This window comes from Bos mutus, chromosome 21 (genome assembly GCF_027580195.1).
Source record: "Bos mutus isolate GX-2022 chromosome 21, NWIPB_WYAK_1.1, whole genome shotgun sequence".
In the NCBI taxonomy this organism is placed as follows: domain Eukaryota; kingdom Metazoa; phylum Chordata; class Mammalia; order Artiodactyla; family Bovidae; genus Bos; species Bos mutus.
This window is the reverse complement of record NC_091637.1, coordinates 63,838,473-63,865,574: the sequence shown is the minus strand read 5'-3', so window position 1 is coordinate 63,865,574 and position 27,102 is coordinate 63,838,473. Positions and strand designations below refer to the sequence as shown.

The window sequence follows — 27,102 nt, the reverse complement described above, 5'->3', positions numbered from 1 at the left end:
CTACAGCCTTCATTTCCCTTTGCCTTAGAACCTACATGTTCGTGGGTTCCTGGGGTCAGGACTGGACATTTGAGGGTGGGGTGGAGGGTGTGTTTTGCACAGAAGAAATCTGCCTTTCCTCTCAGGAAGCTGAAAGACTCCTGGAATTATCCTTGTGCTCCTTGGAGTTGAGAAATTTCACCACAGTACAGTGAAACCTTGCTGCTGCTAAGTCGCGTCAGTCGTGTCCGACTCTGTGCGACCCCATAGATGGCAGCCCACCAGGCTCCCCCGTCCCTGGGATTCTCCAGGCAAGAACACTGGAGTGGGTTGCCATTTCCTTCTCCAATGCATGAAAGTGGAAAGTGAAAGTGAAGTCGCTCAGTCGTGTCCGACTCTTAGCGACCCCATGGACTGTAGCCTACCAGGCTCCTCCATCCATGGGATTTTCCAGGCAAGAGTACTGGAGTGGAGTGCCATTGCCTTCTCTGACAGTGAAACCCTAAATGACCATAAAAATATGATAAAAATTTAGCTTGGAAATGTAAAGATATTCTTCTGGATAACTTTTAGCTGAAAGAAGAGATTAGTATTAGAACTACAAATTAATAAGAAATTAATGAAAATGAGAAAACATCCTAGAAACACTTATGGGCTACAACAATAGCAAATCTTGAATGTTTTTTTTTTATCATATAACAAGAAAAATGTGTAAATGAACGAAGTATTCAACTTAAAACACAAGAAAATAAATTTTAAAAGTTATAAGAAGGGACTCATTTAGGGTAAAAGCTGAAAAGAATGAGCTAGAAAACAAAAACCACTGAAAAATGAAACCAAAATCTGCTTCTTCCAGAAGAAAGAAAAGGGAAAACCCATAAAACCCCAGAAATTAAAGAGGAGAAAATAAAAGTACACTAGGAATGAGAAAGGACTTATAATCACATGTGGTAAATGAGAATAAAATAATTACATGAAGATACTATTGCGATTTGAATTCAATAAATTTGGAGATCTACGTGAAGCGGATGGTTTTAAAAAAAAAACAACAATGGAAAGGCTGCTACTATGAGAACTTCAATTGGACTGAACCCTAAAACCAACTTGATAGCAGGGGTGGCTGGATGGTGAGCACTGGGGGAGGCCAGCCTCCTGCAGGACCTCCTTGGAGAAGCATCAGACACCATGCCTGTGAGTGGCCGACTGGCTCCTGGCAGACAGCAGATGGACAGTCAGCCCCAGACAGGGCTGCCACCACTTACCATGTATGGCCCTGGGCAGGCCCCTGCCCTCACTGGGCCTGGGTGTCCCCCAGAGTTGGATCCTGGAGTATAGACTTAGAAGACCCACGTGGAGGTGGGAGGGTGGGGGTGCTGTTTCAGGGAGTGGGGAGGCGGAAGGGGGAATGGACTCAGGATTAGAGGGTTTGTGGTCACCTCCACCCCCTTGACTGCACCAGTCACAGAAGCAGCCTTCTCAGCCATATTACAGGGTGGATTTTCCTGTAAGGTTTTATCTGTGGGAAGCTATTGCTGAAACAATCGTTGGACATCAGATGATTTCTCAACCCCCAGAGCGCTGTCAGCTCTGATCTTTTCATAGCACTCACCTACCAAAGTTCATGGGTTTGCTTTGATAATTTTCTGGTCTCTTAGAATTTTAAAGATGTTTATAAGTCCCTCCATGGTGATGGGGGCTTCTATGGTGGCTCAGGGGTAAAGGATCTGCCTGTCAATGCAGAAGATATAGGTTTGATCCCTGAGTCAGGAAGATCTACTGGAGAAGGAAATGGCAACCCATTCCAGCATTCTTGCCTGGGAAACCCCATGGACAGAGAGGAGCATGGCAGGCTACAGTCCATGAGGTTGCAAGTCATCAGACAGGATTTAGCAGCTAAACAACAACAGCAAGAAATGGAGATGGTTGTGTGTTCCTTCTTTCACAGAACTGCTGCTTAATTTGGAACATGATTTAAATGTGCTTTCCTCAAATGACCCAGAACTGGGCTAGCATGCGGAGCTGATGGGCTGGTGAGGCGGGTACACTGTCTCCATCCACGCCCACCCGCCTTTCTCCTCTGAGAAGGACGAGCTTCAGAGCCTTTCTGAAATAATTTTGTGAAATAGCTTTGTGTGGCTTCCGCCAGGAAGACACTTGGAAAAGGAGAGAGGATTCATTTGCTAAAAAAGAAAAAGCCTCCCAGATTGTAACCATCATTTTGCAATTCATCTTTGCAAAACCTACCAGGGGACATAAAGATGTTCCTGCCCTCTAATTCAGCAATTCCACTTCCTGGACATTTGCCTTGAAGTAAATGTAAAAGGAAAACCCAGCAGATGAGGCTGTTCTCTGCAGTGTAGTTTGTGACAGTAAAACTCTGGAAGCAGGAGAAGATTCAGGGTTAAGGGCAAAGGTTTAGGAATTGAATGCAAGTCCAAATGCTCACCTGCCCATTCATTCGTGTATTCCCCCTAACACTTACTGATACTCTGTCCACACACAGGACTGCGCCAAGTGCTGGAGAAGGAAGAATGAACGGATGCACACTGTTTATGTCTCAGGCTGAAGGGCTACAGGCAAGAAGACTAAGTAAACCCACACTTACAATTCAATGTGATAAGGGAAGTACAATGTGGAGAAGAACACATGAGAGAGGCCAGACATCAGACCAGGCACTCAGGGAAGGCTTCCTGGAGGAGGTGGCTTTTTGGTTGCGTTATGAAAGTCATGGTGGTTGGCCAGGAAAAATGGGAGGAAGAGTGTGGGGACAGACCACCTATAAAGACTAGTGAAGCCTGGGTGGTGACAGGGAGAATGCTGGGGTGTGGGGACAGGGAGCGAAAGCAGTTAGAGGTGGTGTTGGAGAGGAGCCCAGAACTCCCTGAGTAGTTCTGTGAACAGCATGAAGGAGAGTTTCCCTGAGAGCTGCTGAAGGGGTTCAAGCAAGAGAGTTAGGTATTCAGAAAGCTCACTCTGACTGCCGTGTGGAGAAAGGCCAGTGTGCTGCAGCTGGGCCAGCACAGAGGCAGCACAGATGAGAGCCTGCGGGGGTGCAGCTGATGGCTCCTTCAGTCCTGGAGACGCAGAATGGCTGAGTGTGGACTCTGAAGCTTTGTGGTTCAAATCCCAACTTATGCACTGTTCAGCTCTAGAAAGTCAACTAACCCCTCTGAGGGGTGGAGGGATTTCCCTGGTGGTCCAGTGGTTAAGACTTCACCTTCCGATGCAGGGCGTATGGGTTCAACCCCTGGTCGGGAGCTGAGATCCCACATGCCTCCTGGCCAAAACACAGAAACGGTGTTGTAACAAATCCCATAATGTCTTTAAAAATCGTGCATATCAAAAAGCCTTTAAAAAGAAAACCCAAAAGAGGAGTGGAGGTGGATGCCCACTGCTGGCTTGGGCAGGTGGGAGGATGCAGCACTGAGTGTGGGGAGAGAAGGGGATGAATTGATGTGGGACAGGAAATCGAGGTGCTGGTAGGCTCGATGGACATCCAGGTATGAGACTAAGGAAGTTGACTCAAGGATGGTTACTCGGAGAGTTATTGGAGCCAAAGAGGTGACTGAGACCCCGGGAGCCGAGGAGACAGCCAGGGTAGGGGGGGAGTGGGAATTGAAGAGGGCAGAACACCCAGAATTGAGGAACAGACCAGGTAGGTGGTCCTCCAATGGGAAAGGGTGAAGCCTGCTTCACTGCTGATGGAAGAAGCGTTCAGAGAGTGTCCTGTAGACAAATGCCCTCTGTAAATGTGGTCTTTATTATTTTTTCTTATTATCATCATTGCCATCGTTGGGGTGACAGTGGTAAGGACAGAGTAAAGGGACAAAGCAGGTGATTAAACAGTTAATCCCACTTGGGGACTGTAAGTAGAAAAAATATGGGAGAACCTGAAAGTTAATGATTGCTTGAGGAAGCAGATTTGCTTAACCACAAAACCAAGCAGTCCTGCTTAGTAACAAAACTATGCGGCAGAAGCAGGGGACGTGCCCCCAAAACAGTAAAACAAGGGAGGCCTGAGACCCGCATCCTGCCCAGAAAGCTCAGTAAGTTAATGACCCCTAGGCCGTGCTCTCTGCACACATAAAAAACAATAGTTGGTGGAAAGGGGACACTTCAAAGTAAAGACTCTCGGTGTACTGAGACCTAAAATAACATTTCGATGGCCATGACACTACATGCTTGGCAATGCGGGGACAAGAAAACTCCTCTGCCCAGCCTGAAGGAGGAGCTGATGACGGAAGCTTGACTGCCACTCAAGAATGAGGGAAAAAGTGGTCTTTTTCCCCTCCCCACTTTTCCTTCAGTTAATTAATCAGTAGCCCAGTAAGTTCCCAGGCTGTGGCAGTCTTGCCCACCTGCTTGTAAGCTTCACCCGCGTCCGGTTCTAATGAACCATTTCTTGTCTTTGACCTTGCCTCTCACCGAGTTCTTTCCGCATCGAGACATAAAGGACTATGACCAGAGCTCTTTGGAGCAACCGAAATGACACCTAGTGGTTTCAAGAGGATTTGAACTAAGAGTGATATCAGAGAAGCCTGTTTATATGCAGCAGATCAGAGTTATTTATAAGGAAGTTATAATGACAGGGGCTAATGCTTATAAAGTTACATGTAAAAAGCAATATAAAGCGTTGTCTATGCAATATGCTAACTACAGAAACACATCCCAAAATGTACTCCTAAGGAAAAAAAATGCAGGAAGGAAATGCACTGAGAAATACCAGTGCTGTTTCTGGGTGGGAGGGGTACGGCAGGGCTTCCTTCTGAGTCTGCTATGAAGAGTATGCATTAGTTTCATCATGACAAAGTACAATCAACTTTACGCTATAAAAAGAAACAAACTCAGGTGGCTTCATGTAGTGGGGGTGGTGCTGCTATCCCTGCCAGGGGACCGTGGGCAGATCCCTGTTGCCCCAGAGCTCTGGTCTATAGAAAGACAGGGCTGAACAAAACAGCATCCTCCCCACCGTCTGCCCTGGAGACTGCCTTGAAGACACGTCCCAGGAAGGAAAGGCAGTGACTGTGGTCAGATAGTCCTGGGGGACTTTGTGCACTTGGAGGGTCTCCCCAGCATGGCCTCGAGCCTCAGGTTCTCATCCCACCACTCTACTCTGCTCAAAGGCCACCTTCCTGAGCGCCCTGGCTCCATCTCTGTGGGCCTGTCCTGACTGTGGCCAGCTGTCTGGCTCCACAAGACCAAGAACTGTGCTATTCTCTCTTTTTTTTATAATTGCATGATCATATTTGTTTGTGAAATCCAAACACAAAATAAACTAAAAATAAAAAATCATGCATCATGCTTGTGGTTACCAAAGGCAGAGAATTGGCAGGAGGAAATACAGGGTTCGGGTAGGCGAAAAGTACAAACATCCAGGTATAAGATGGGCATGCTCAGTTGCTAAGTTGTGTCCGATTCTTTGTGATGCCATGGACTGCAGCCCACCAGGCTCCTCTGTCCATGGAATTCTCCAGGCAAAAATACTGGAGTGGGTAGCTATCCCCTTCTCCAGGGAAGATTTGTGGTATCCTTTGGTATCTGTGTTCCTACTATAGTGCCTGGCTCACAGATGGGATGGTACTTACTGGATGGTTGGATGGATAAATGGATACAATAGTCCCTTCGGACAATGCACATCAATGTATTAATATTAAAACTCTCAGAAGACCTACACTAAAAGCCTGCTCAACCCTGTTAAATTCATTGACTCCCAAACCAGGATTCATTAACACCCCGTAAATCAATGTTCCACGGAACACACTTGGGGAAATACTCCCCCAAGTTGCCCCTTCTGAGCTTCCCTGCAGCCCAACTGTTAAATAACAGCCCTGCCATTGCGGTTGGCCGGAGTACCTCGGGGGAGGTAAGGGTGCCCTAGCTTTGTGGCTTCCCCCATGCTGGACTCCAGAGCCCCCCCTCTGCTGTCCTGAGCCTGCCGGGTCCTCCCCTCCTCTGCTTCCAGCCGACGTCTGAGCCCACGAGCTGCCTCAGCCTGGAAAGGAGACGCACAGGAGTGATCACGCCAGAACCAGGAAAAAGCCTTCCCCTCAGCATCTAAGTTTCTGAAGGTGGTTGCACACCGGTTCAGTGCTAAGGATGACTGAAGGTGAGGATGGTGTAACCTCAGGTGCTCCAGAGGCAAGAAACACAGGGACGCTGTCTGGTTTCTGCCACAGTTAGTTTCAAACCCAGACGATGAGCTGATGCTGTGGTTTTAAACCACCATCACTTCTGCTACCTGCCACTTCTGTGCGAATCAGAGTAAAACAGACCACACGAGAAGAGAGTGCTATGCAGTGCACTGGGCGTGTACGGGGGGTGGGCACCTGCTGGATCGTGACTGTCACAGCCTCTTCTCCTTGTCGGTCATCCTGGCTGTAGGGGTCCTGTGGTTACCTAAGGGATATAGAGGCCCATTTGGGGAAGTGGATCTCAGAAATGCCACAGACTGTGTCACAGCAGGGAGTCCAGCAATTTCCTAGCTCAGGCCTGGTAAGGAGGGAGAAACTACCCCTTGAAGTTATAAGCAGAAATATTCTAAGCAAATTCGTTCCCAGTGTCTGCCATTTTGCCCCTTGCATCGCTATGGCAACTTGACTATTAAAAGGCTTGTTCTCGCCCAAAGGCTTGTTCCATTGCACCCTAGCATCTCTAGTTACAGATTCTGAGCATCAGCGACGCTGGCTGCTGTAGACGGAAGCAGGACAGAGTCTAAAGGAAGTGGCTGGGAACACGCGAAAGCAGAAAAGCCCCTGTGCGCCGTGTCCCTGCCGGTCAGCATATGGCCTTGAAGCCCTTCCTAGCAGAAATGTGGGATAGAGGAAGGGATGGAGAACCATGTGGCCTCTGAGTTCCCCCCTTTTTTTTTTCGGCTGTGCTGGGTCTTCATTGCTGCGCACAGGCTTTGTCTAGTTGGGGTGTGTGGGGCTCTCCTTGCGGTGGCTTCTCTTGATGCGGAGCGTGGACTCTAGGACATGCAGACTTTAGTAGTTCAGGCTTTAGTCGTTGTGGCTCATGGGCTTAGCTGCTTACGGCATGTGCGATCTTCCTGGATCAGGGATTGAACCTGTGTCCATTGCATTGGCAGGTAGATTCTTTTTTTTTTTTTTTTAATATTTACTTATTTATTCAGCTGCATCGGGTCTCAGTTGCAGCACGTGGGATCTTCGTTGCATTCAGCAGGATCTCTCGTTGTGGCTCATGGACTCCTGTTGTGGCACAACACTTAGCTGCTCCACAGCGTGTGGGATATTTTCTCTTTTTTTTTGGCCACGTCATGGGGCACGTGGAACTTCCCCAACCAGGGATTGAACCCAAGTCTCCTGCATTGGAAGCACAGTGTCTTAACCACTGGACCACCAAGGAAGTCCCAGGTAGATTCTTAACCTCTGGACCACCAGAGAAGTCTGGAGTTTCCTTTCTTTTTGGCTACTTTAAGCTCCTGGGTGATGAACCTTCTCCCACAGCATTTCCCCAGATGGACTATTCATGGCCAATAATCAGTGTGTTGGGAGCACAGGTACCCAACGCTCACATTTGGGAACTGCTGATGTAAACATATTTGATGAGTTTCCTGATGCCTTGTGTCCCGGTAGACCACACACTGTACTTAGCACATGGTGTTTCTCAACTTATCCGGAAACCTTCTCTTGCTACTCCTTGAATGGGGCTCTGCGGAGCACAGGCCTGAGAACTGGGAGTTCAGTCTTGGCTCTGCCACCAGCTCACAGAGTGCCGTGGCACGCACCTCTAGCTTTCTGGCCCTCGGGCTCTTCCTTTTGGAAGATGGGCAGGGTTGTGCCCAAAGGAAGAGGAATGATGGGAACTCGGCTGCCCTGCTGGTATGGCCACCAAGGAGTAAGGCTGGGTGAGATCCAGTGAAGCTGAGCAGGTGTGAGCCTGTGTGTGTGCACCTGTACACGTGTGTCTGGGTGCGTGCAGGCCAGCGGAGTCCTGGGGGAGGAGCCGAGACCCCGTGGACCTGCGTTCGGAAGGAGCTGCTGGGCCAGGGGCACAGTTGACAAAGGAGGTCCCTGAGAGAACTCTCAGCCTCCCATATCCACATGAAGGGTATGCGAGAGTCAGAAATTCCAATTCTTATAAGGTATTTGGAAGGAGAATTTCTTTGGGGGAAAGTTGAGATGATTCCAATCCCCTTTCTCCCAAGAGGGAGGGGTAGGCATGGTTTCTAATGAGAGCTCGGGTGTGTCCCCTGGAGTTTGCAGACTTAGTGGCTGAAAAATCTAAAGGCGACAGGGTAGTACCCAGCAGACGCCGGAGGAAGCCGTGCGGCGAGGGCATAACTACCCATCTATAGGTGTCAGGGTGTCAGGAGCAGGACCATAGTGAGACAGGGTTGGGTCATCTTAGGTCCTGTCCACAGGGCTGTCTGCAGGGCGGTGGACTCCCAGAGAGAGGACAGGAGGTGGGCTTCCCTGCGCTCAGGGCTACGGGAGAGAGCAGCTGCCAACAGAACGCCTTTCCCCAGGTCAAGGGGCTCTCTCCAGGGGTGAGAGGACATGGGCAATGAAGGACTCCCCAAGAACCTCTGAAAGCTCCTGGGAAGGGTCAGCTGAGACACCTGCCCACAGAGTGAGAACCAGCATTGTGGGATAAGAATTTCCTTTCTTGTGGAAGGATATCCCATGTTCTCAGATTGGAAGAACTAAGATTGCTAAAATGGCCGTACTATCAAAAGCCATCTACAGATTTAACGTCAGTTCAGTTCAGTCACTCAGTCGTGTCTGACCTTTTGCGACCCCATGGACTGCCGCATGTCAGGCCACCCTGCCCATCACCAACTCCCAGAGCCTACGCAAACTCACGTCCATCGCATGGGTGATGCCGTCCAACCATCTCATCCTCTGTCGTCCCCTTCTCTCCCCTTCAGTCTTTTCCAGCATCAGGGTCTTTTCCAATGAGTCATTTCTTCACATCAGGTGGCCAAAGGATTGGAGTTTCAGCTTCAGCCTCAGTCCTTCCAATGAATATTCAGGCTTGATCTCCTTTAGGATTGACTGGTTGAATCTCCTTGCAATCCAAGGGACTCTCAAGGGTCTTCTCCAACACCACAGTTCAAAAGCATCAATTCTTCAGCGCTCAGCTTTCTTTATAGTCCAACTCTCACATCCATACATGACCACTGGAAAAACCATAGCTTTGACTAGATAGACCTTTCACAGATTTAATGTGATTCCTATCAAATCACGCATGTATTTTTCACAGAATTGAACAAATAATCCTAAAATTTACATGGAGCCACAAAGGCCCCATAATTGCCAAAGCAATCTTAAGGCAAAAGAACAAAGCTGTGGCATAACCCTCTCAGACTTCAGACAGTACTAGAAAGCTATGGTAATTGAAACAGGCTTCTCTGGTGGTCCAGTGGTTAGGAATCTGCCTTGCAATGCAGGGGACACCAGCTCAATCCCTGGTCCAGGAAGATCCTGCATGCTGGGGGGTAACTGAGTCTGAGAGCCACAACTACTGAGCCCACCCTCCCTAGAGCCCGTGATCCGCGACAGAGGCTGTGGGGGTGCTGTTGCGGTGAGAAGCCCTTGAACTGCAACCCTTGAACTGCGACTAGAGAGTGGCCCCCTCTCACTGAAACTGGGGAGAGTCCACGCTGAACAGTGAAGACCCAGCACAGTGAAAAAAAAATTTTAAATAGTAAAAAAAATAAATACTGTGGTATGAGCACAAAAACAGACATAAAAGTCAATGGAATGGAATAGAGAGACTAGAAATAAACCCACACACTTATGGTCAATTAATCTTCAACAAAGGAGGCAAGAATATTCAATGGAGGAAAGAGTTTTTTCAGCAGTGAAGTTAAAACACTTCCTTATATCACGCACACAAAATAAGCTCAAAATGGCTTAAGTACTTAAATATAAGACACGATACCATAAAACTCCTAGAAGAGAGCACAGGCAAAACATTCTTTGACATAAATCATCACAATGAAAAAAATAAATAAATCATCACAATGTTTTCTTAGGTCAGTCTACCAAAGTAAAAGAAATAAAAGGAAAATAAACAAATGGGACCTAATCAAACTCGTAAGTTTTTGCACATCAAAGGAAACCATCAACAAAATGAAAAGACAACCTACAGACTGGGAGAAAATATTTGCAAATGATGCAACTGACCAGGGCTTAATTTCCAAGATATACAAACAGTTCATATGACTCAATATTAAAAAAAAAAAAAAACAACACAATCAAAAAATGAGCAGAATGCCTAAATAAACATTTCTCCAAAAAAGACATACAGATGGCCAACAGACATATGAAAAGATGCTCAACATTGCTAATTATTAGAGAAATGCAAATCAAGATTACAATGAGGTATCTTACACTGGTCAGAATGGCCATCATCAAAAAAAAAAAAACAACTATGAACAATAAATGCTGGAGAGGGTGTGGAGAAACGGGAACCCTCACCCCAGTATTCTTGCCTGAAGAATCCCATGGACAGAGGAGCCTGGCGGGCTACAGTCCATGGGGTCACAGGTGTCGGACACGACTGAGCGACTAAACCGCCACCGCCACCTACACTGTTGGTGGGAGTGTAAACTGGCGCAACCACTACGGTGAACAGTATGGATGTCCCTTAGAAACTAAAAATACAGTTACATATGGTTCAGCAATCTCGTTCCTGGACATGTATCTAGAAAAGATGAAAATTCTAACTGGAAAAGACATATGTGCCCCAGTGTTCATGGTGGCACTATTTAATAGCCAAGACTAGACAACAAGACGCAGAAGCAACCTCAGTGTCCATCCGCGGATGAACGGATAAGACGTGTTGTGTACACAACGGAATACTGTGGCGTGTGCATGCTCAGTTGTGTCTGACTCTTTGTGACTCCATGGACTGTAGCCTGCCAGGCTCCTCTGTCCATGGAATTTTCCAGGCAAGAAATACTGGAGTGGGTTGCCATTTCCTTCTCCACGGGATACTCCTGACCCAGGGATGGAACCTGTGTCTCTTTTTTTTTTGAATCTGCACCTCTTGCATCTCCTGCATTGGCAGGAGGATTCTTCACCACTTGCACCACCTGGGAAATCAATGGAACATTACTCAGCCATAGAAGAATGAAGTAATGCCGTTTGCAACAACATAGGCGGGTCTAGGCATCATCATATTAAGTGCAGTAAGTCAGAGAAAGACGTGCATGATATCACTCATTTGTGGAATCTAAGAAAAGGGATACAAATGAACTCAAAACAGAAACAGATTCACCGACATAGAAAATAATCCTATGGTTACCACAAGGGAAGGGGGGTGGGGAAGGGATAAATTAGGAGTCTGGGATTAGCAGATACGAACCACTACATATAAAACAGATAGACAACAAGGTTCTGCTGTACAGCACAGGGAACTATATTCAATATCATGAAATAACTTGTAACGGAACAGAATCTGCACGTGTATATATATATATTATATAATTGAATCATTTTTCTGTATACCTGAAACTAACACAACAGTGTAAATAAACAGTACTTCAAAAAAAAAAAAAGAATTTCCTTTCTCTTTCCCCACACTCCTAGCCTAAGGAGGTCGGACAGGAACTGGTGAGCTGGGGAAGACAAAGGTGAGCTCTGCTTTCTGCCACCAAGTGGCGTAGCTCTAGCCGGTGGGATAGGGCTGGGAGGGTTTACACTTAAATCTCTTTTCAAGTTTTTTTTTTTTTAAGTTTGTTGGTTGCCTTTTCAGGGAGAAATGGTGGCTCAGACAGTAAAGTGTCTATCTGCAGTGCGGGAGACCTGGGTTCAATCCCTGGGTTGGGAAGATCCTCTGGAGAAGGAAATGGTTACCTTTTCAGCCTTCATCTTATAAGTGTTATGCACCTACTTTGGTTTGAAGCAGAAATAACCAAATTTGTTGTTAACTTCCCCACAATTTTGTGCTCAGGCAAAATCCATGTCCACGAGCTCACCCCTCCCTTAGGCTTCCCCAGAACACAGTGCCCATCTGATGGAAGGTAGGTAGCAGGAAGTCTATATGCCACCCCACTCTTCCCCATCCCCATGGCCCGGCCCCAGCGTGGTCTGAGCTCAAGTCCCATTTTTATTGAAATATTTAGAAGAGCATGGAGGAGACACATTGAAATAGCTGGGACCCCGGGGTGGGAGGCGGCGGTGGATTGAACCCCTGCCAGGAAGGCTCACCTTGAGCAGGGCTGGTTTCTCAGTCTCCTCATTGGTTCTGGTCCTGCCAGCCAAAGAGAGAAAGATCCAGGCTGGGTGACCCAGGAAGGAGGCATCCTGAGGGAGTCTGGGACAGGGATGGAGGAGGGGACAGCTGAGCATTCCTCCCAAGGGTGGAGGGAGTGGGAGGGGAGGTGGGGCAAAGGGGCTGAGAGACTCAGGGTCAGAGAAGGGTCAGAGAAGGATCAGGAACTAAGCCCATGTGCAGGCTTGAGTCCCTACCCACACTTTCAGGGGAGGGGGCATACAAGGTCGCTGTATGCCCCAGGTATACATATGGCTCTCTCGCACCCCCAGTGCTTGGCATTGAGACCTGGGGCTGGTCTGACACCTGGAGAAATCTGCATATGGACTAGGTATTAGACACTGGTGAGGCGTTGCTATTAAGTCTGTCCTCTGTGATGAGGTCTTGGTGGTTACACAGAGTGTCCTCATCAGAAAAGCAACCTGAAGGATTTCTGGGTGAAATGACATGGTGGCTTGGGCTTACTTTCGTTCATTTATTTTTGGCTGCACTGGGTCTCGGTTGCTGCATGCAGGCTTTCTCTAATCGGGGGCAGCAGAGGCTCCTCTCCAGTTGTGGTGCCCGGGCTCCTCATGGCAGTGGCTTCTCTTGTTGCAGGACATGGTCTCTAGAGCGCGGGCTCAGTAGTTGTGTGGCACAGGCTAAGTTGTCCTGCGGCGTATGGGATCTCCCCCAACCAGGGATCGAACATGTGTTCCCTGCATTGCAAGGAGGACTCTTAATCACTGGAGCACAAGGGAAGCCTCTTGGATTTATTTTTAGTGTACTCCAGTCCCCCCACCCCATCCACAGTCAGGGCTGCTGCTGCTGCTGAGTCGCTTCAGTCGTGTCCGACTCTGTGCAACCCCAGAGACGGCAGCCCACCAGGCTCCCCCGGCCCTGGGACTCTCCAGGCAAGAACCTGGAGTAGGTTGCCATTTCCTTCTCCAATGCATGAAAGTGAAAAGTGAAGGTGAAGTCACTCAGTCGTGTCCTACTCTTAGCAACCCCATGGACTGCAGCCTTCCAGGCTCCTCCGTACATAGGATTTTCCAGGCAAGAGTACTGGAGTGGGGTGCCATTGACAATCAGGGCAGATAGTAGAAATGAGGCTTTCAGGATATCAGTCATTTTTGAAGCTGGGTGAGAGGTTCTCTTTACTTCTGTGTATGTTTGAAATTTTCTATTAAAAAAATTGAAAACTAGTATGAAGACCCATTGGGAAAGACCCTGATCCTGGGACAGATTGTGGGCAAGAGGAGAAGGGGACCAGCAGAGGATGAGATGATTGTTGGATGGCATTGTTGACTCAATGGACATGAGTCTGAGCAAACTCAGGGAGATAGTTAAAGGACAGGAAAGCATGGAGTGCTGCAGATCATGGGGTTGCAAAGAGTCGGACATGACTTAGCAACTGAATAACAATGAAGAGTAGCCTGGATCAGTTTCTGCCTTCCAAGAGGTACAGACTTATCTGCTCACTTTCACCAAAAAGCTGCCTCCCGGATTCTGCACTGGACGGACTCTCTCTGAAGAAGCCAGGGGGTCTCCACCAATTATTTCTTCTGTGTGCTCTTCTGCATCAAAGACCAGATGATGGTGTGTTAGTCAGCCAGTCATGTCCAACTCTTTGCAACTCCATGGACTGTAGCTCGCCAGCCTCCTCAGTCCATGGAATTTTCCAGGCAAGAAAATACTGGAGTGGGTTGCCATTTCCTTCTCCAGGGGATTTTCTCAATCCAGGGACTGAACTCGAGTCTCCTGCATTGCAGGCAGATTCTTCTGTCTGAGCCACCTGGGTAGCCCGTTTCCAAATCACAGGAAAAACGACCAATAGGGCAAACGCACAACCTCTGGAAGCGCAAGTAAAACGTAAAACGGGTGGTGGGGGGAGGCATGAGAAGACTCCTGAGGGGGCTTGCCGGTGAACCACAGACCGCCCCTCCCCCCTGCTGTCAGGGTGCACTCACCCAGTGGGAACCACAGATGCCAGGATCTGCTGAACTTCCCCCCGACCGGCTCCAGCTGGCCCTGGAGGACCCCCACCCCACGCTTTCACCTCTGACCTCGTGCCCTCTCTCCTCCACCTGCCGAAGCTCTCCCAGTGTGTTTGGATCCCCCGCCAGCAGCACTCTGCACACAGATGCTGGAAAGCTGTTTGCTCAACAAGCAAAGAGCCCACAGCGGCTCCAGAGTGAGCACTGAGAGTCAAGCCACCCAGCCGCTGAGCCGTCCGTACTGCTCAGTGCTGATCTGGTTTCTGCCGCACCCAAGCCCTCTGCTGGTTTTTCTCCTTCCTCTCGGATCGCTTGTGTTTTACCCGCCCTCAAAGTCATCCGAGCCCCGAGCCCCGCTGGCTGGGTCAAAGGACCCCCCCACCCCCACTCCTTGCCCTGGTTGCCCAGCATCTGCAGATTCAGCCACATCCAGATTCAGCCATTGCCGGCCTCCCGCAGAGAGCATCACTCAGAGTGCCATCTCCAGTCAGAGCTGCGTTCTGCACCTGCCGGCCGAATGCCTGCCCACACTACACTTGGATGTCTCGGAAGGCTCCTGACTTCACCCCAACTGCCCCAGGGCCCCCCAACATCCTCTTTCAAGCTCGCAGTGCTCCCCATCTTAGTCGACGGCACTAACATCTGCCCAGAGGACAGTCAGGGGCCTGGGCCTCACCCACTGTCCCCACCCCATCCATCACCAGGCCCCCTGCCGATGTCACCCCAGAAACCTCTCTTGACAATCCATTCACCTCCCCCATGTTCACTGCCTGCACCCCAGTCCACGGCACCATCACTTCCCTAAGTTGGAGTCTCCGCCCCTCACCTGTCAGTCTCTGCAGTCGGACTGAGAGCTGATGTGGCCACAGGCCACTGGGAGGAACACATCTGGCTTTGCTCCTGGGGTCTCCTGTTCCAGCAGAATCCTGGGGTCCTAGGCCTTGTCTGCCTGAGAGGTGGTGAGTGGTGGTACATGACTACTGCTCAGTATGTTAATGAATACCTGCAAGGCTAATACTGGGCATTATGTTGGGCATTTTGTTTAAAATGCAGGCAAGTAAGAAGGTGGCAATAATGGTCTAGATACATAACTTTTCCATTACTGAGCTTCGAAAACAGTGGACACATATCGAAATACAAGGAGATCTTAGAACTTTTAAGTCAATAATGGGTTCCTTTCCCTTCTCTGATCTGGTTATTCCTCAATTATTAATTAAAAAATCATTATTTTTGCCAGTATTTACATAACCAAGTTAAATAACAACTGGATATGACAATTAAGCTGAATTCTTTTCATTTTTTATTTTTGGCTGCATTGGGTCTTTGTTGCTGTGAGCGTGCTTTCTCAGTGGAGGGCTACTCTTCATTGAGGAGCTAGGACTCCTCACTGTGGTGGCTTCCCTTGTTGCAGAGCATGGGCTCTCGAGCATGTTGGATCAGCAGTCATGGTGCACAGGCTTAGTCACCCTGAGGCGTGTGGGATCTCCCCAGACCAGGGTTTGAACACGTGCCCCCTGCATGGGCAGGCAGATTCTTAACCACTGGACTGCTAGGGAAAGTCCTAAACTGAATTCTTGGGAGTTATCTAATCTGATGAAAGCTGACACACCACATACAAACTATAGTTTTATTTGCAAGTGACCCAGGTGAGAAAAAAAAAAAATCTGGATATGAAACAGAATATAGTGTGAATCATATCTAATTTTAAATATTTTAATTTATATACTTTCATGATTATAGGTTCAATAAGAAATTCACTTTTCAGATTTTATTTCATTATAGAATATATTTGATAAGGATACATACAAACAGAATCATCTTTAATACATATTGTTTACTGGTGCCCGGCACTTCCGCAGCAGGCTGGAGATGTAATAAAAAATGCTTCCCAATGTTCAGCTTCATCGGCCACTCTAAACAACCGGTGCTGTAGAGTTGACGGTTCAATTCACGTACTCGCCTAGAACAAGTAGAAGTCTTAATGTTCGCCTTTAAGTCTGTTTATTACTCTTCTGTTTTAAAATCTGAGATACATTCCCCAATGTAAACAATCGATTTCAATCTGTCACACAATCGAAATGGATAAGGCCTTCTTGAGAACGTAAGCCACCTATTGCGTTACCCATCGGAGCGCAGTCTTAGCTCATAGTGGAACAGGCCGTCCATGCACAGAAGACAGGAAGAGCAGCTGCCTTCAGAACCTGGTGGAGCCTTCCAGACTTCTCCCGGCCACGGGTGTATGGTACGCTAGAGAGAGACCTTTGTGACTTGGTCTACTTGGTCTTAAAATACAAATATACAATGTCCATAAGCATTAAAATAGTAAAGCCTAGCCTGACATATTTATCATGAATTGCTAAAATCCTATACAATACCATATCATGCCAATTAATATACAGAGGAAGGTGGCCAACTGTCTCCACCACTCACCCGGGCCTGTGAATGGGGGACAGAGGGGATGAGACTGGTGTAGCGTTAAGCGGCTGACTGCATGTGGTTAGGCAGACAGTCCAGGGACTCCGAAAGGCCTGGGTACCCTGCTGCAATAGTTAAGTTAATCTGAGGCAGAATTTGCTTGACACGAGAAGAACCTGACCTCTTTTCTCACCAGCCTCCCAGAGGGACGACTGAACGAAACCTTAGAAAATGTCAACCAAATAAAGTCTTATTTGCATTTCCTGATTCAGTTGTGCAGATCAGTTATCCATTTGCTTCTCTCCATCGATTTATCCTTTTAGGACCAATTAATCAACAGTGATCACGATTCAGTACCTCGTTATCATAAATATTTGACTCAGCAAGCTCGATGGCGAGACACTAAAGCCTATATACAATCTTTGAAAAAGGCATTCTGTGACTGTTTTTGAAGAGTTCATAGAAAAGTTATGAAGGATACGCCAGTCACTTCTCAATGTCACTGTAATGTAAACCGTGGCATCTTTTTTATATTAAATGTTTCATATATCGTACAATGAAAGAGAGACCTGAACGGCTGACCCGCTGTGACGCTCACCGATCCGCTAAGCTAAGGTAACCGGTAAAGGGCATGGTTTTCCTGAGGTTTGTGAGGACGTTGCAAACAAAGCAGAAATCACAGTGACCGAGCGAGATGCGAGTCTGTGCCCCCCGGCCGTTCTGTGCCCCCCGGTGCTTGCCGGGACTACACAACCCGCCACTGCATGATGCTTGTGTCTTTGCCGCCGGTGGAGATGAGGTGGCTGTCGTCGCAGAGGAAATCGACGTTGGTGACGTGACTGCTGTGCCCACTGTACACGTGGCTGGGAGCCTGGGAGGAAAGACATGGAGGGCAGTGAACGCTAAGCCCGGGAGAAGGGTCAGAAGTGCTGGAGTACCTGCACATCGAGAGGCCTATCTTGTGGGGGGGACGGATGTGGGCAAGGAGAAGTTCAGCCCCAGAGGCTGCTGTGCCAGGCACCCCAAAGGAGCGGGAACTGGTTGCAGGGGTGGGGGGTGGAGGGGAGGGGTCTCCTGGAAGGAGAGGTCAGATCTGGGGAGGACGAGGAGGAGTGGTCCAGGCATTGGCTCAGCTCAGCAGGGTTAGAGCAGAGGGAGCCGTGGTGGAGGGCAGAAGGGTGAGGCCCAGGAAGTGCAGAGAGGGAGGAGCCAGAACCACGCTGCGGACAGGGCTCTCTGCGGAGGGCAGCTGGCTGACGTCGCTGCTGCCTGGTTTGTGCCCGGTGCTGTCACCCGTGATGTCTTTCTATTCAACTACCAGCGGCCCGGTGGGGGGAGTGTGCCCTGTCGGGGGCGATCAGAGAAGGAGACTCTACCCGGAACTGTGAGCAGGGGTATGAAAACAGGTGCACTTTGCCAAAGTCGTCGCCGGTCGACAGGAGTTTTTTCTCGCGGGCCCGAGAGGCGGCGTTGATGTCGGTTCCGTCCGAGCCTTCTGGCCACACTCCTAAAACAAAGACCCCAGACAGAGCACTGGAAACACGAGGGCCACACTGCGTGGGGACTGGCCACTGAATTCCCATGAGAATAAAAATGTCCCGGATTTAGAAACCAGGTCCAAGGAACGCTTTGTCTTGGCTCCCAGCCTCGGTGATCATTTCCCTGCAGGCCACCCCTGGAAATACCCATGGCAAAGCCTGTTCTGCTGAATTAGAGCTGCAGTAATAGTCCTCCTGGGCTTCCACCTCTCTGGGGCCCCTTCTTGATGCTACAGCAGAAAGTGGGACAGAATCCCTGGTTCTGGACGCAGTGCCTTTCCTTTATCCCCAAAGCATCTGATGGGAAGCTGACTAGTCCTTAGCCTGCAGTTTCATAACTTTTCTTTTTTGGGGGCAACTCTTTACATATGAGAGTAACTTCTGAGACTGCCTGTGCCTTTCAGGTGTTCCTTGGTGTCAGCCCTTCATGGCTGCTGCCTGCCTGGTGGCACTGGGCAGGTGGGGTGTGGCCTGGGGTCTCCTGATCATGGCTCCAGAAAACCCTATTCGTCCCAGTAACTTTGGATATGAGAGACTAGCACACACATGGCTTTCTCAATAGGAAGTCTGGAGTAAACCCAGGGCATTCTAACCTTTAACACCAAAAGATGGTGAAACACCAGCTATAAGGGAACTTGTGGACTGCTGACCGACTTACTGACTTATGGTCATACATAAAGAATCTCTAGGTACTGCCTTTTCTTTTTAATTAGACTAAACCGTGGCAATTTGTTTTAGATCATTTATGAATATTTAATTTAAACTCCTAAAACTTTGAAGGAGGTAAAAAAATTAGTTTAAGGGTCAAAAAAACACAATCACTCTAACAAGTGACAAATAAATCGATTGGGTGCCATCTGGTTCACTGGGCTTCCCAGGTGGCGCTGGTGGTAAAGAACCCACCTGCCAATGCAGGAGACATAAGACCCACAGGCTGGATCCCTGGGTTGGGAAGATCCTCTGGAGAAGGCCATGGCAACCCACTCCAGTACTCTTTTCCTGGAGAATCCCCATGGACAGAGGAGCCTGGCGGACTACAGTCCATGGGGCCACAGAGAGTCAGACATGACTGAGCAGACTGAGCACACACGTACATCTGGCTCATTGATCTCAGAAGTCTGACACAAGCTCGTATACAAGGATTCTACAGAATTCTCTCAGGACCCATCGTGTACAAGAGCAAAGGGTTCTGGTTCTTCTTGCCTGGCCATAGCTGGACAAGCCTGGCCCTTCCCTAGGGCAGCAGGGAGCGTGTCCTGAGTCCCGTGGGGTCCATGCAGCAGCAGAGCAGTTTGAAGCCAACCAAGAAAGTGCCTCACTATGGGAAAGTCATTCTCAAAGTAGACACACCTTACGTTGGAACAGAACGAAAGGTGCAGAAACCTTACCGAAGACGTGGAACCCCAGCGTGCAGGTGTACGTGGCCCACTCGATGTCTCTCGTGGTCTCCACGCTCACGACCTGCTTACAGGCAGAAGGAACCCCTGGAAGGGCAGACGCAGGTCTGGTGACATCTGGGCCAAAGCCCCCCTCCTCCCCAGGCAAGGCTGGGCCCCCAGAGCCAGGCCTCATCGGCTACAGAGCCCTCTGGGAGAGGGACACCGTCCGCCTCCCAGTCCCCTGGGGACCGTGCTCACAGCCTAAGCCCCGAGGCCTCGGAGGGGACCCCTCTTTCATTTCTTCCATTTCTGCTCGTCTCCTTCTCTGGGTCTGTTCCCCTGTCTGGCTTCTTTTCTTTGATAACCTCTGGTTCTGAGACCTCCGTATGCTCACTGTCCCCCTGGACACAACTCTGCCCCCTTCTGTCAGGCTCCCCAGACTTCTTCCAACACACACTTGGGCACAGGCGTGCACCTGTGCACACACACACGCACACACACACAATTCTTTCAGCTCCAAGTTATGAAAGCTGACGGAAACTGGTCATAACAAGTACCTGTGACCTCACAGGTGATTTGTGTGTTCCTCAACTAAACTCTCGCTGGAGGAGTTGACCAGTGAGACCATGTCTCATACTATGACCAACTCTCATAGACCATGTCTGAGAAGATTCTAGACTCACAGCCCGTCCCTGGAAACCATCCCCTGCTTCTGCCCTGCATCAGGCAGGGCCACCTGCCCCGCCTAAGGGAGACCCCTTTCCTCCTCTCTCTTAACAGGGGGGTGCCCACCTCCCCACCCACTGGCTCTTGATGTCTGCGCCCTTTTATCTGAGCCGACATGTCCTTGTCTCTGAAACAGGAAGAGCTGGAATGTGCTGTGGGCCACATGAGAGCGTGTGGGTGAAGCGCACTGCACTTCTCAGTGCCTGCCAGGGGGGCGGAGACCGGACCCCCCTTGGCCCTGGGGCCCCCGTGCTCAGCACATGGCAGGTGCCTGATGGATGGAGGGGGCACCAGTGCACGGAACGCAGCCTGCACCGCCCATCACCCACGCATGGCCTGGCCCTGCCTGGGCTCTGACTTGGCCAGGAGGAGCGGAGGGCACCGCCCATCACCCACACGTGGCCTGGCCCTGCCTGGGCTCTGACTTGGCCGGGAGGAGCGGAGGGCACCGCCCATCACCCACGCGTGGCCTGGCCCTGCCTGGGCTCTGACTTGGCCGGGAGGGGCGAGGGCACCGCCCATCACCCACGAGTGGCCTGGCCCTGCCTGGGCTCTGACTTGGCCGGGAGGGGCGAGGGCACCGCCCATCACCCGCACGTGGCCTGGCCCTGCCTGGGCTCTGACTTGGCCGGGAGGGGCGAGGGCACTGCCCATCACCCGCACGTGGCCTGGGCCTGCCTGGGCTCTGACTTGGCCAGGAGGGGCGGAGGGAGAAGGAGCAGGGGCCCCGGGGGCTGCTGTCCAGTCAGCAGGGCAGACCTCATGGTGTCAGCTGCGAAGGGTGACACCTTCACAGGGCTCTGGCCTCTCGCTGGCACAGCTCTGACCCCTCTTTCTGCCTCTCCCTGCAGGGCCGGGCCTTCCCCTCTTTGGGGACCAACCCCCAAGTATCTCAGTGCCAAGCAGGGGGTTGTCCAGCCTGTCTCCTCTGCTGAGCAGAGGAGGAATTGAGGCCGAGAAACATGGGCAGGCAGTGGGTTTCTGCAGGAGGCCTCATCTGGAGTCAGAGTGGAGCTCCAGGAGATCTGCGCCCAGGCCTGGGGAGCCACTCACAGTAGAGGATTTCGTAGTCTCCGGAATTTGACACGAGGAACTGTGAGTTGACAGACCAGTCCAGGTGGGTGATGAAACTGGAATGACCCTGGGAGAGGGAAAACTGGGTGAACCTCACTCGCCTCGCAGATTCCCACCCACACTGACCGGACGTGTTGAATGACTGCGGAGACCCACAAGGAGTGGCCCGCGTGCTCACCGAGCACTTGCCGACCCGCGTGTACTTCCTCCCGTTGTCACTGACTCCATATATGTAGATGCAGTTGTCGTGGGAGCCTATGGCTAAGAAATTCCCATCTGCAAAGACACGCAAGGTTACGCTCCATTCGTTAAGAATAACCGTTTTATCAATGGCAAAGGATAATGCTCGCGGCCATCACAGATGTAGAAAAAATAGCCACGAATTATTTCAAAGAGACAATATTGCTTTTGAATGAGTCTGATACCCCTAGTGATGGTAATTCAGTCTTAGCCAAGTATTTCCAAGGACTGAAATCGCTTTTTCCGAGAGTGTCCACGGAGCTGAATGTCCTATGGATCACACAGAGAGTACTTCCTGAAGCACAGGCATAAATGATGAGGCTTAGAAACAGCATCCTACCTGGTTCTTTAGTCACTCAGTCGTGTCCGACTCTTTGCGACCCCATGGACTGTAGCCTGCCCGGCTCCTCTGTCTATGAGATTTCTCAGGCACAAACTCTGGAGTGGGTTGCCATTTCCTTCTCCAGGGGATCTTCGTGGACCAGGGATCAAACCTGCATCCCCTGCACTGCAGGCAAATTCTTTATCACTGAGCCACCTGGGAAGCCGCTTATGGCAACCATTTGCCACGAGCATTTCCAGCACACATGTTGTCAGAAAGACTCAGGAACCAACCTGAAGCGGCCAATAATGGATAAATTGTTTCACCTATCATAACCATCATAGATTGAAACATACCAAATACACTTAAGTTCATAATGACACCGAAGCTACCACCACTAACAACAACTGATCATTGTTAAAGTGAACAGAGGACAAACTCATTATCCTGAAACTGGTAAATAAAGTGAAAGAAATCAAGTGTCTATCTTGACTTCCTATGTGAACTCTGCCATATATCTTGGTCATACTAACAAAATAGTATCTTGTTTAGGTAACAAAAACATATTAATATTATGGATGAAGATAAGTCACTCTTCATAGACGTATTATATCTGACAAATGAAGAAAGGCTAAAATAGGAAAACCAATCACCAGCCTCTGTTTAGGGATCAAGTGTTGTGCAGCAATGGCTCTAAAAGCACAGAAAGCGAGAAGAGCAGACTCAATGAGTCTCGGGTAGGAGGGAGAGACCGGGATGCACTGAGCTGGAAGAGGGTCTGCATTCCGAATGACTTTACAGGAAATACAGGGACAGAGGGACGTGTGGGGAGGGGGACGTGTGAGGACAGGGGGACGAGTGAAGCAACACCACAGAGATGCACTCAGCAACACCCAGGGTGTGGAAATTGCTCCAGGAAAAACGAGCTTCTTCAACACATAAACTGCAAGCGAGGATGGCGTGTGTGTCAAAGAGAGAGACAGAGAGACAGACAGACAGGGAGGGAGGGAGCACGTATGGATTAAAAAGACTTACAAGTACAAAAGGGGCTTCCCTGGTGGCTCAGACGGTAAAGAATCCGCCTGAAATGCAGGAGACCCGGGTTCGATCCCTGAGCTGGGAAGATCCCCTGGAGGAGGGCATGGCAACCCACTCCAGTGTTCTTGCCTGGAGAATCCCATGGACAGAGAAGCTTGGTGGGCTACAGTCCTTGGGGTCGCAAAGAGTCGGACACAACTGAGCAACTAACATGAGTACAAAATGGACATATGATGACTTCCCTGAGGTCCAGTGGTTCGACTCCATGCTTTCACTGCCAAGAACTTGGGTTCATTATCTGGCCAGGGAGCTAAGACCCCCTGAGCTGCTTGGCATAGCCAAAAAAAAAAAAAAAAAAAAAACCCAGCCAAAATTGACATATGATCAGTATTCTTAGCATTATTCATAACAGCCTGAACACAGAAACAATCCCATATTCCCTGTTAAATGGACAAAGCAAACATGCTCTACCCATAAAACGGGATACTATCTAGGCGCTAAAAGGGAATAAACTACTGACACATATACAGTAGCATGAATAATCTCACAAGTATTATTCTAAGTAAAAGAAGCCAGATGCAACAGGCTACGTGCTGTAGGACTCCACTGATAGGAAATGCCCAGAAAAGACAATTTATAGACAGAGAACAGCAAATCCATGGTTGCCTACGGCTGGGGCTCGGAGTGGAGATGAGTTACTAATGGGCAGGAAAGGAACTTTTGGGGATGATGGAAAGGTTCTAAAACTGGAGGTGGTGATGGCTACACTGCTCTACAGATTTACTAAGAATCACTGATTGTACGTTCATAAATGGTAAACTATTGTATGTAAATTATACTTCAATAAAGCTGTTAAAAAGTTTTCATCTTTTTTAGATTTCTCTCTCCATATATATATAGTTCTCTCTCCACATAAAGATATCAGTTCAGTTCAGTTCAGTCGCTCAGTCATGTCCAACTCTTTGTGACCCCATGAATCGCAGCACGCCAGGCCTCCCTGTCCATCACCAACTCCCGGAGCTCACTGAGACTCACGTCCATCGAGTCAGTGATGCCATCCAGCCATCTCATCCTCTATCGTCCCCTTCTGCTCCTGCCCCCAATCCCTCCCAGCATCAGGGTCTTTTCCAATGAGTCAACTCTTCGCATGAGGTGGCCAAAGTACTGGAGTTTCAGCTTTAGCATCGTTCCTTCCAAAGAACACCCAGGGCTGATCTCCTTCAGTATGGACTGGTTGGATGTCCTTGCAGTCCAAGGGACTCTCAAGAGTCTTCTCCAATACCACAGTTCAAAAGCATCAATTCTTCGGCTCTCAGCTTTCTTCACAGTCCAACTCTCACATACATACATGACCACTGGAAAAACCATAGCCTTGACTAGACAGACCTTTGTTGGCAAAGTAATGTCTCTACTTTTGAATATGCTATCTAGGTTGGTCATAACTTTCCTTCCAAGGAGTAAGCGTCTTTTAATTTCATGACGGCAGTCACCATCTGCAGTGATTTTAGAGCCCAAAAAATAAAGTCTGACCCTGTTTCCACTGTTTCCCCACCTATTTCCCCTGAAGTGATGGGACCAGATGCCATGATCTTAGTTTTCCGAATGTTGAGCTTTAAGCCAACGTTTTCACTCTCCACTTTTACTTTCATCAAGAGGCTTTTTAGTTCCTCTTCACTTTCAGCAAATTTGGAAAACTCAGCAGCGGCCACAGGACTGGAAAAGGTCAGTTTTCACTCCAATCCCAAAGAAAGGCAATGCCAAAGAATGCTCAAACTACCATACAATTGCATTCATCTCACACGCTAGTAAAGTAATGCTCAAAATTCTCCAAGCCAGGCTTCAGCAATATGTGAACCGTGAACTTCCAGATGTTCAAGCTGGTTTTAGAAAAGGCAGAGGAACAAGAGATCAAATTGCCAACATCCTCTGGATCATCGAAAAAGCAAGAAAGTTCCAGAAAAACATCTATTTCTGCTTTATTGACTATGCCAAAGCCTTTGACTGTGTGGATCACAATAAACTGTGGAAAATTCTGAAAGAGATGGGAATACCAGACCACCTGACCTGCCTCTTGAGAAACCTATATGCAGATCAGGAAGCAACAGTTAGAACTGGACATGGAACAATAGACTGGTTCCAAATAGGAAAAGGAGTTTGTCAAGGCTGTATATTGTCACCCTGCTTATTTAACTTCTATGCAGAGTACATCATGAGAAACGCTGGGCTGGAAGCAGCACAAGCTGGAATCAAGATTGCCGGGAGAAATATCAATAACCTCAGATATAAAGATATATAGATATATATATATATTTGACTCCACCATGCGTCTTGTGGGATCTCACTCCTCTGACCAGGCACAGGGAGCACAGGGTCCTGACCATTGTCTCACCAGGGAAGTCCCCAGATCCTTCTATACATTAACAGTAACAGACGAAAGGATAAGACCTCTGGGACGGGCTTCAAACAACACGGGAGGGCCCAGCGAGTGGAGCTACAGGTGAACAAATGGGTAAACGCTGAAGCTGGGGAACAGGTACACGAACTCACCACGCTCTTCTAATTTTGTCCATGCTTGAAATTTTCCATAATAAACAGTTAAGAAAAAACAAACACCCAAGCAACGTGCTCCAAAAGCACCTGTCAAGAAGGCCTGAGTGGGGACTTCCCTGGCAGTCCAGTGGTTGGCAGTCTGCCTGCCAATGTGGGGACCTGGGTTCAATCCCTGGTCAGGGAACTAAGATCCCACACACCATGGGGGTAACTAAGCCTGTGCACTCTGGAGCCCGTGTGCCGTAACTAGAGAGAAGTCTATGTGCCTCAGTGAAAGATCCTGATTACCCCAGCTGGACCTGATGCAGCCAAATAAATAAATACTAAAAAAAAAGACACAGGTGCATGAGAAGCTGTTATAATGTTAACACAAGTTCTTCTTGACACACGTAAACAGATAAAACCACACAAGCATAGTGCTCCAAAGGAGGGAGGGGGAGAGCCCCCAGGTGCCACAATTACGTACAGATGTACTGTAAATTTCACTCTGGAGGGGGCCTCTGAATGTCTTTCTTTAGAGACATCTATGCAGGGCTTTGTCTCTGGGAGTTTTACAGTGAACGGTCTGTGTCCTAACCTGGTGAGTAACGCATCACGGAGAGCTGTTCGTTTCCATCCGTGTGGACGGTGACCAAGTCTTTTGTTTCTGTGTCGAACACAAACCACCTGTGTAAACATGAGAAAAAGTACAAATCAGTCGCTTAGTGAGAATGTGAAGTCAGACTATGACAGTCACAGCCAGGCTATTAAAAACGATTAAGAGCTTAAAAATGCTCTGTATGTGCTTAACAAGAACGCTTAGCCCCAGCTTTCATGTAAAGAAAATTGCCTGCATGTGAACATTTCCGAAAGAAAGGAGCAGCTGACTGGCTATCACGGGAAAGAATTTAGCTACTGACATCATGGCAGGGCTCCTCAATGTTTGAGTTTTGTCATTTACATATGAAAGCAGAGAAAACCCTGGGCAGGGAAGATGGACCAGCATCTAACCCCAGGCCTGTGGCCAGAGCAAGTGGCAAGGGGGCCACTGCACGAGCTTACCGAGAGATCTGGCCCGGGCCAGGCAGAAAGGGTCCAGCAAGCTGGGTCCGGGACAACCTCCGGGCTGACGCAAGCAGAGCTGGGTCAGCCTCTGACCTTCTGCGAAGCTGGTGTGCAACCAGCAGGCGAAAGAAACGACCCGGAGGATGGCAGAAGGGTGAGTAGAGGACTGGTCTTCGAATTTAGCTTCTCTGGGCTCAGTTTCCTCAACTGTAAAATGCAGGTAAGGGCCCAGAATAGCTCTGCAGGCTCAGGATCCGATCAGTCAAATTATAACTGGACTTGGAAGTGCTCTGAATCCTCTAATTAGGACACGGTGCTCGGTCAGGGTGTGAAATGGTGCACATTGAACTCTCCTGCCCGTACGTTCTCAGGTGGTGGCAGCAGTGTTTTCAGGGGTGAAAAGGATCAAGGGCACCCTGCTGCTGCCGTTGCAAACTTTGATGCCATCCATTCATCAGCGTGCCCACTGAGCCAGCATCGCTATCCACTCGGGGCCCTAATCAGTACCACTCAATGGGTCTGGTTGGCCCCTGACACCTGGATTTGGCTTCTCAGCTTTGCTTCCTTGTGACTGTGTG

General features: G+C 49.2%; 1 protein-coding gene across 6 annotated transcripts in view; it reads right to left on the bottom strand.

Annotated features, from left to right (window-relative positions):
* Positions 1-15,890: 15,890 nt before the first annotated feature.
* The window catches only part of EML1 (EMAP like 1), a 199,021-nt gene continuing 187,809 nt past the window's right edge, over positions 15,891-27,102 (bottom strand). For all 6 annotated transcript variants that reach the window (XM_070357957.1, XM_070357954.1, XM_070357956.1 and 3 more), the window contains 6 exons: positions 26,058-26,146; positions 21,509-21,606; positions 21,310-21,397; positions 19,540-19,635; positions 17,990-18,120; positions 15,891-17,484 (listed from right to left, as the gene is read on the bottom strand). In XM_070357957.1, coding sequence (XP_070214058.1) covers positions 17,359-17,484; positions 17,990-18,120; positions 19,540-19,635; positions 21,310-21,397; positions 21,509-21,606; positions 26,058-26,146 — 628 coding nt within the window. In that variant the 3' untranslated portion in view covers positions 15,891-17,358. The remainder of the gene's footprint in view (positions 17,485-17,989; positions 18,121-19,539; positions 19,636-21,309; positions 21,398-21,508; positions 21,607-26,057; positions 26,147-27,102) is intronic.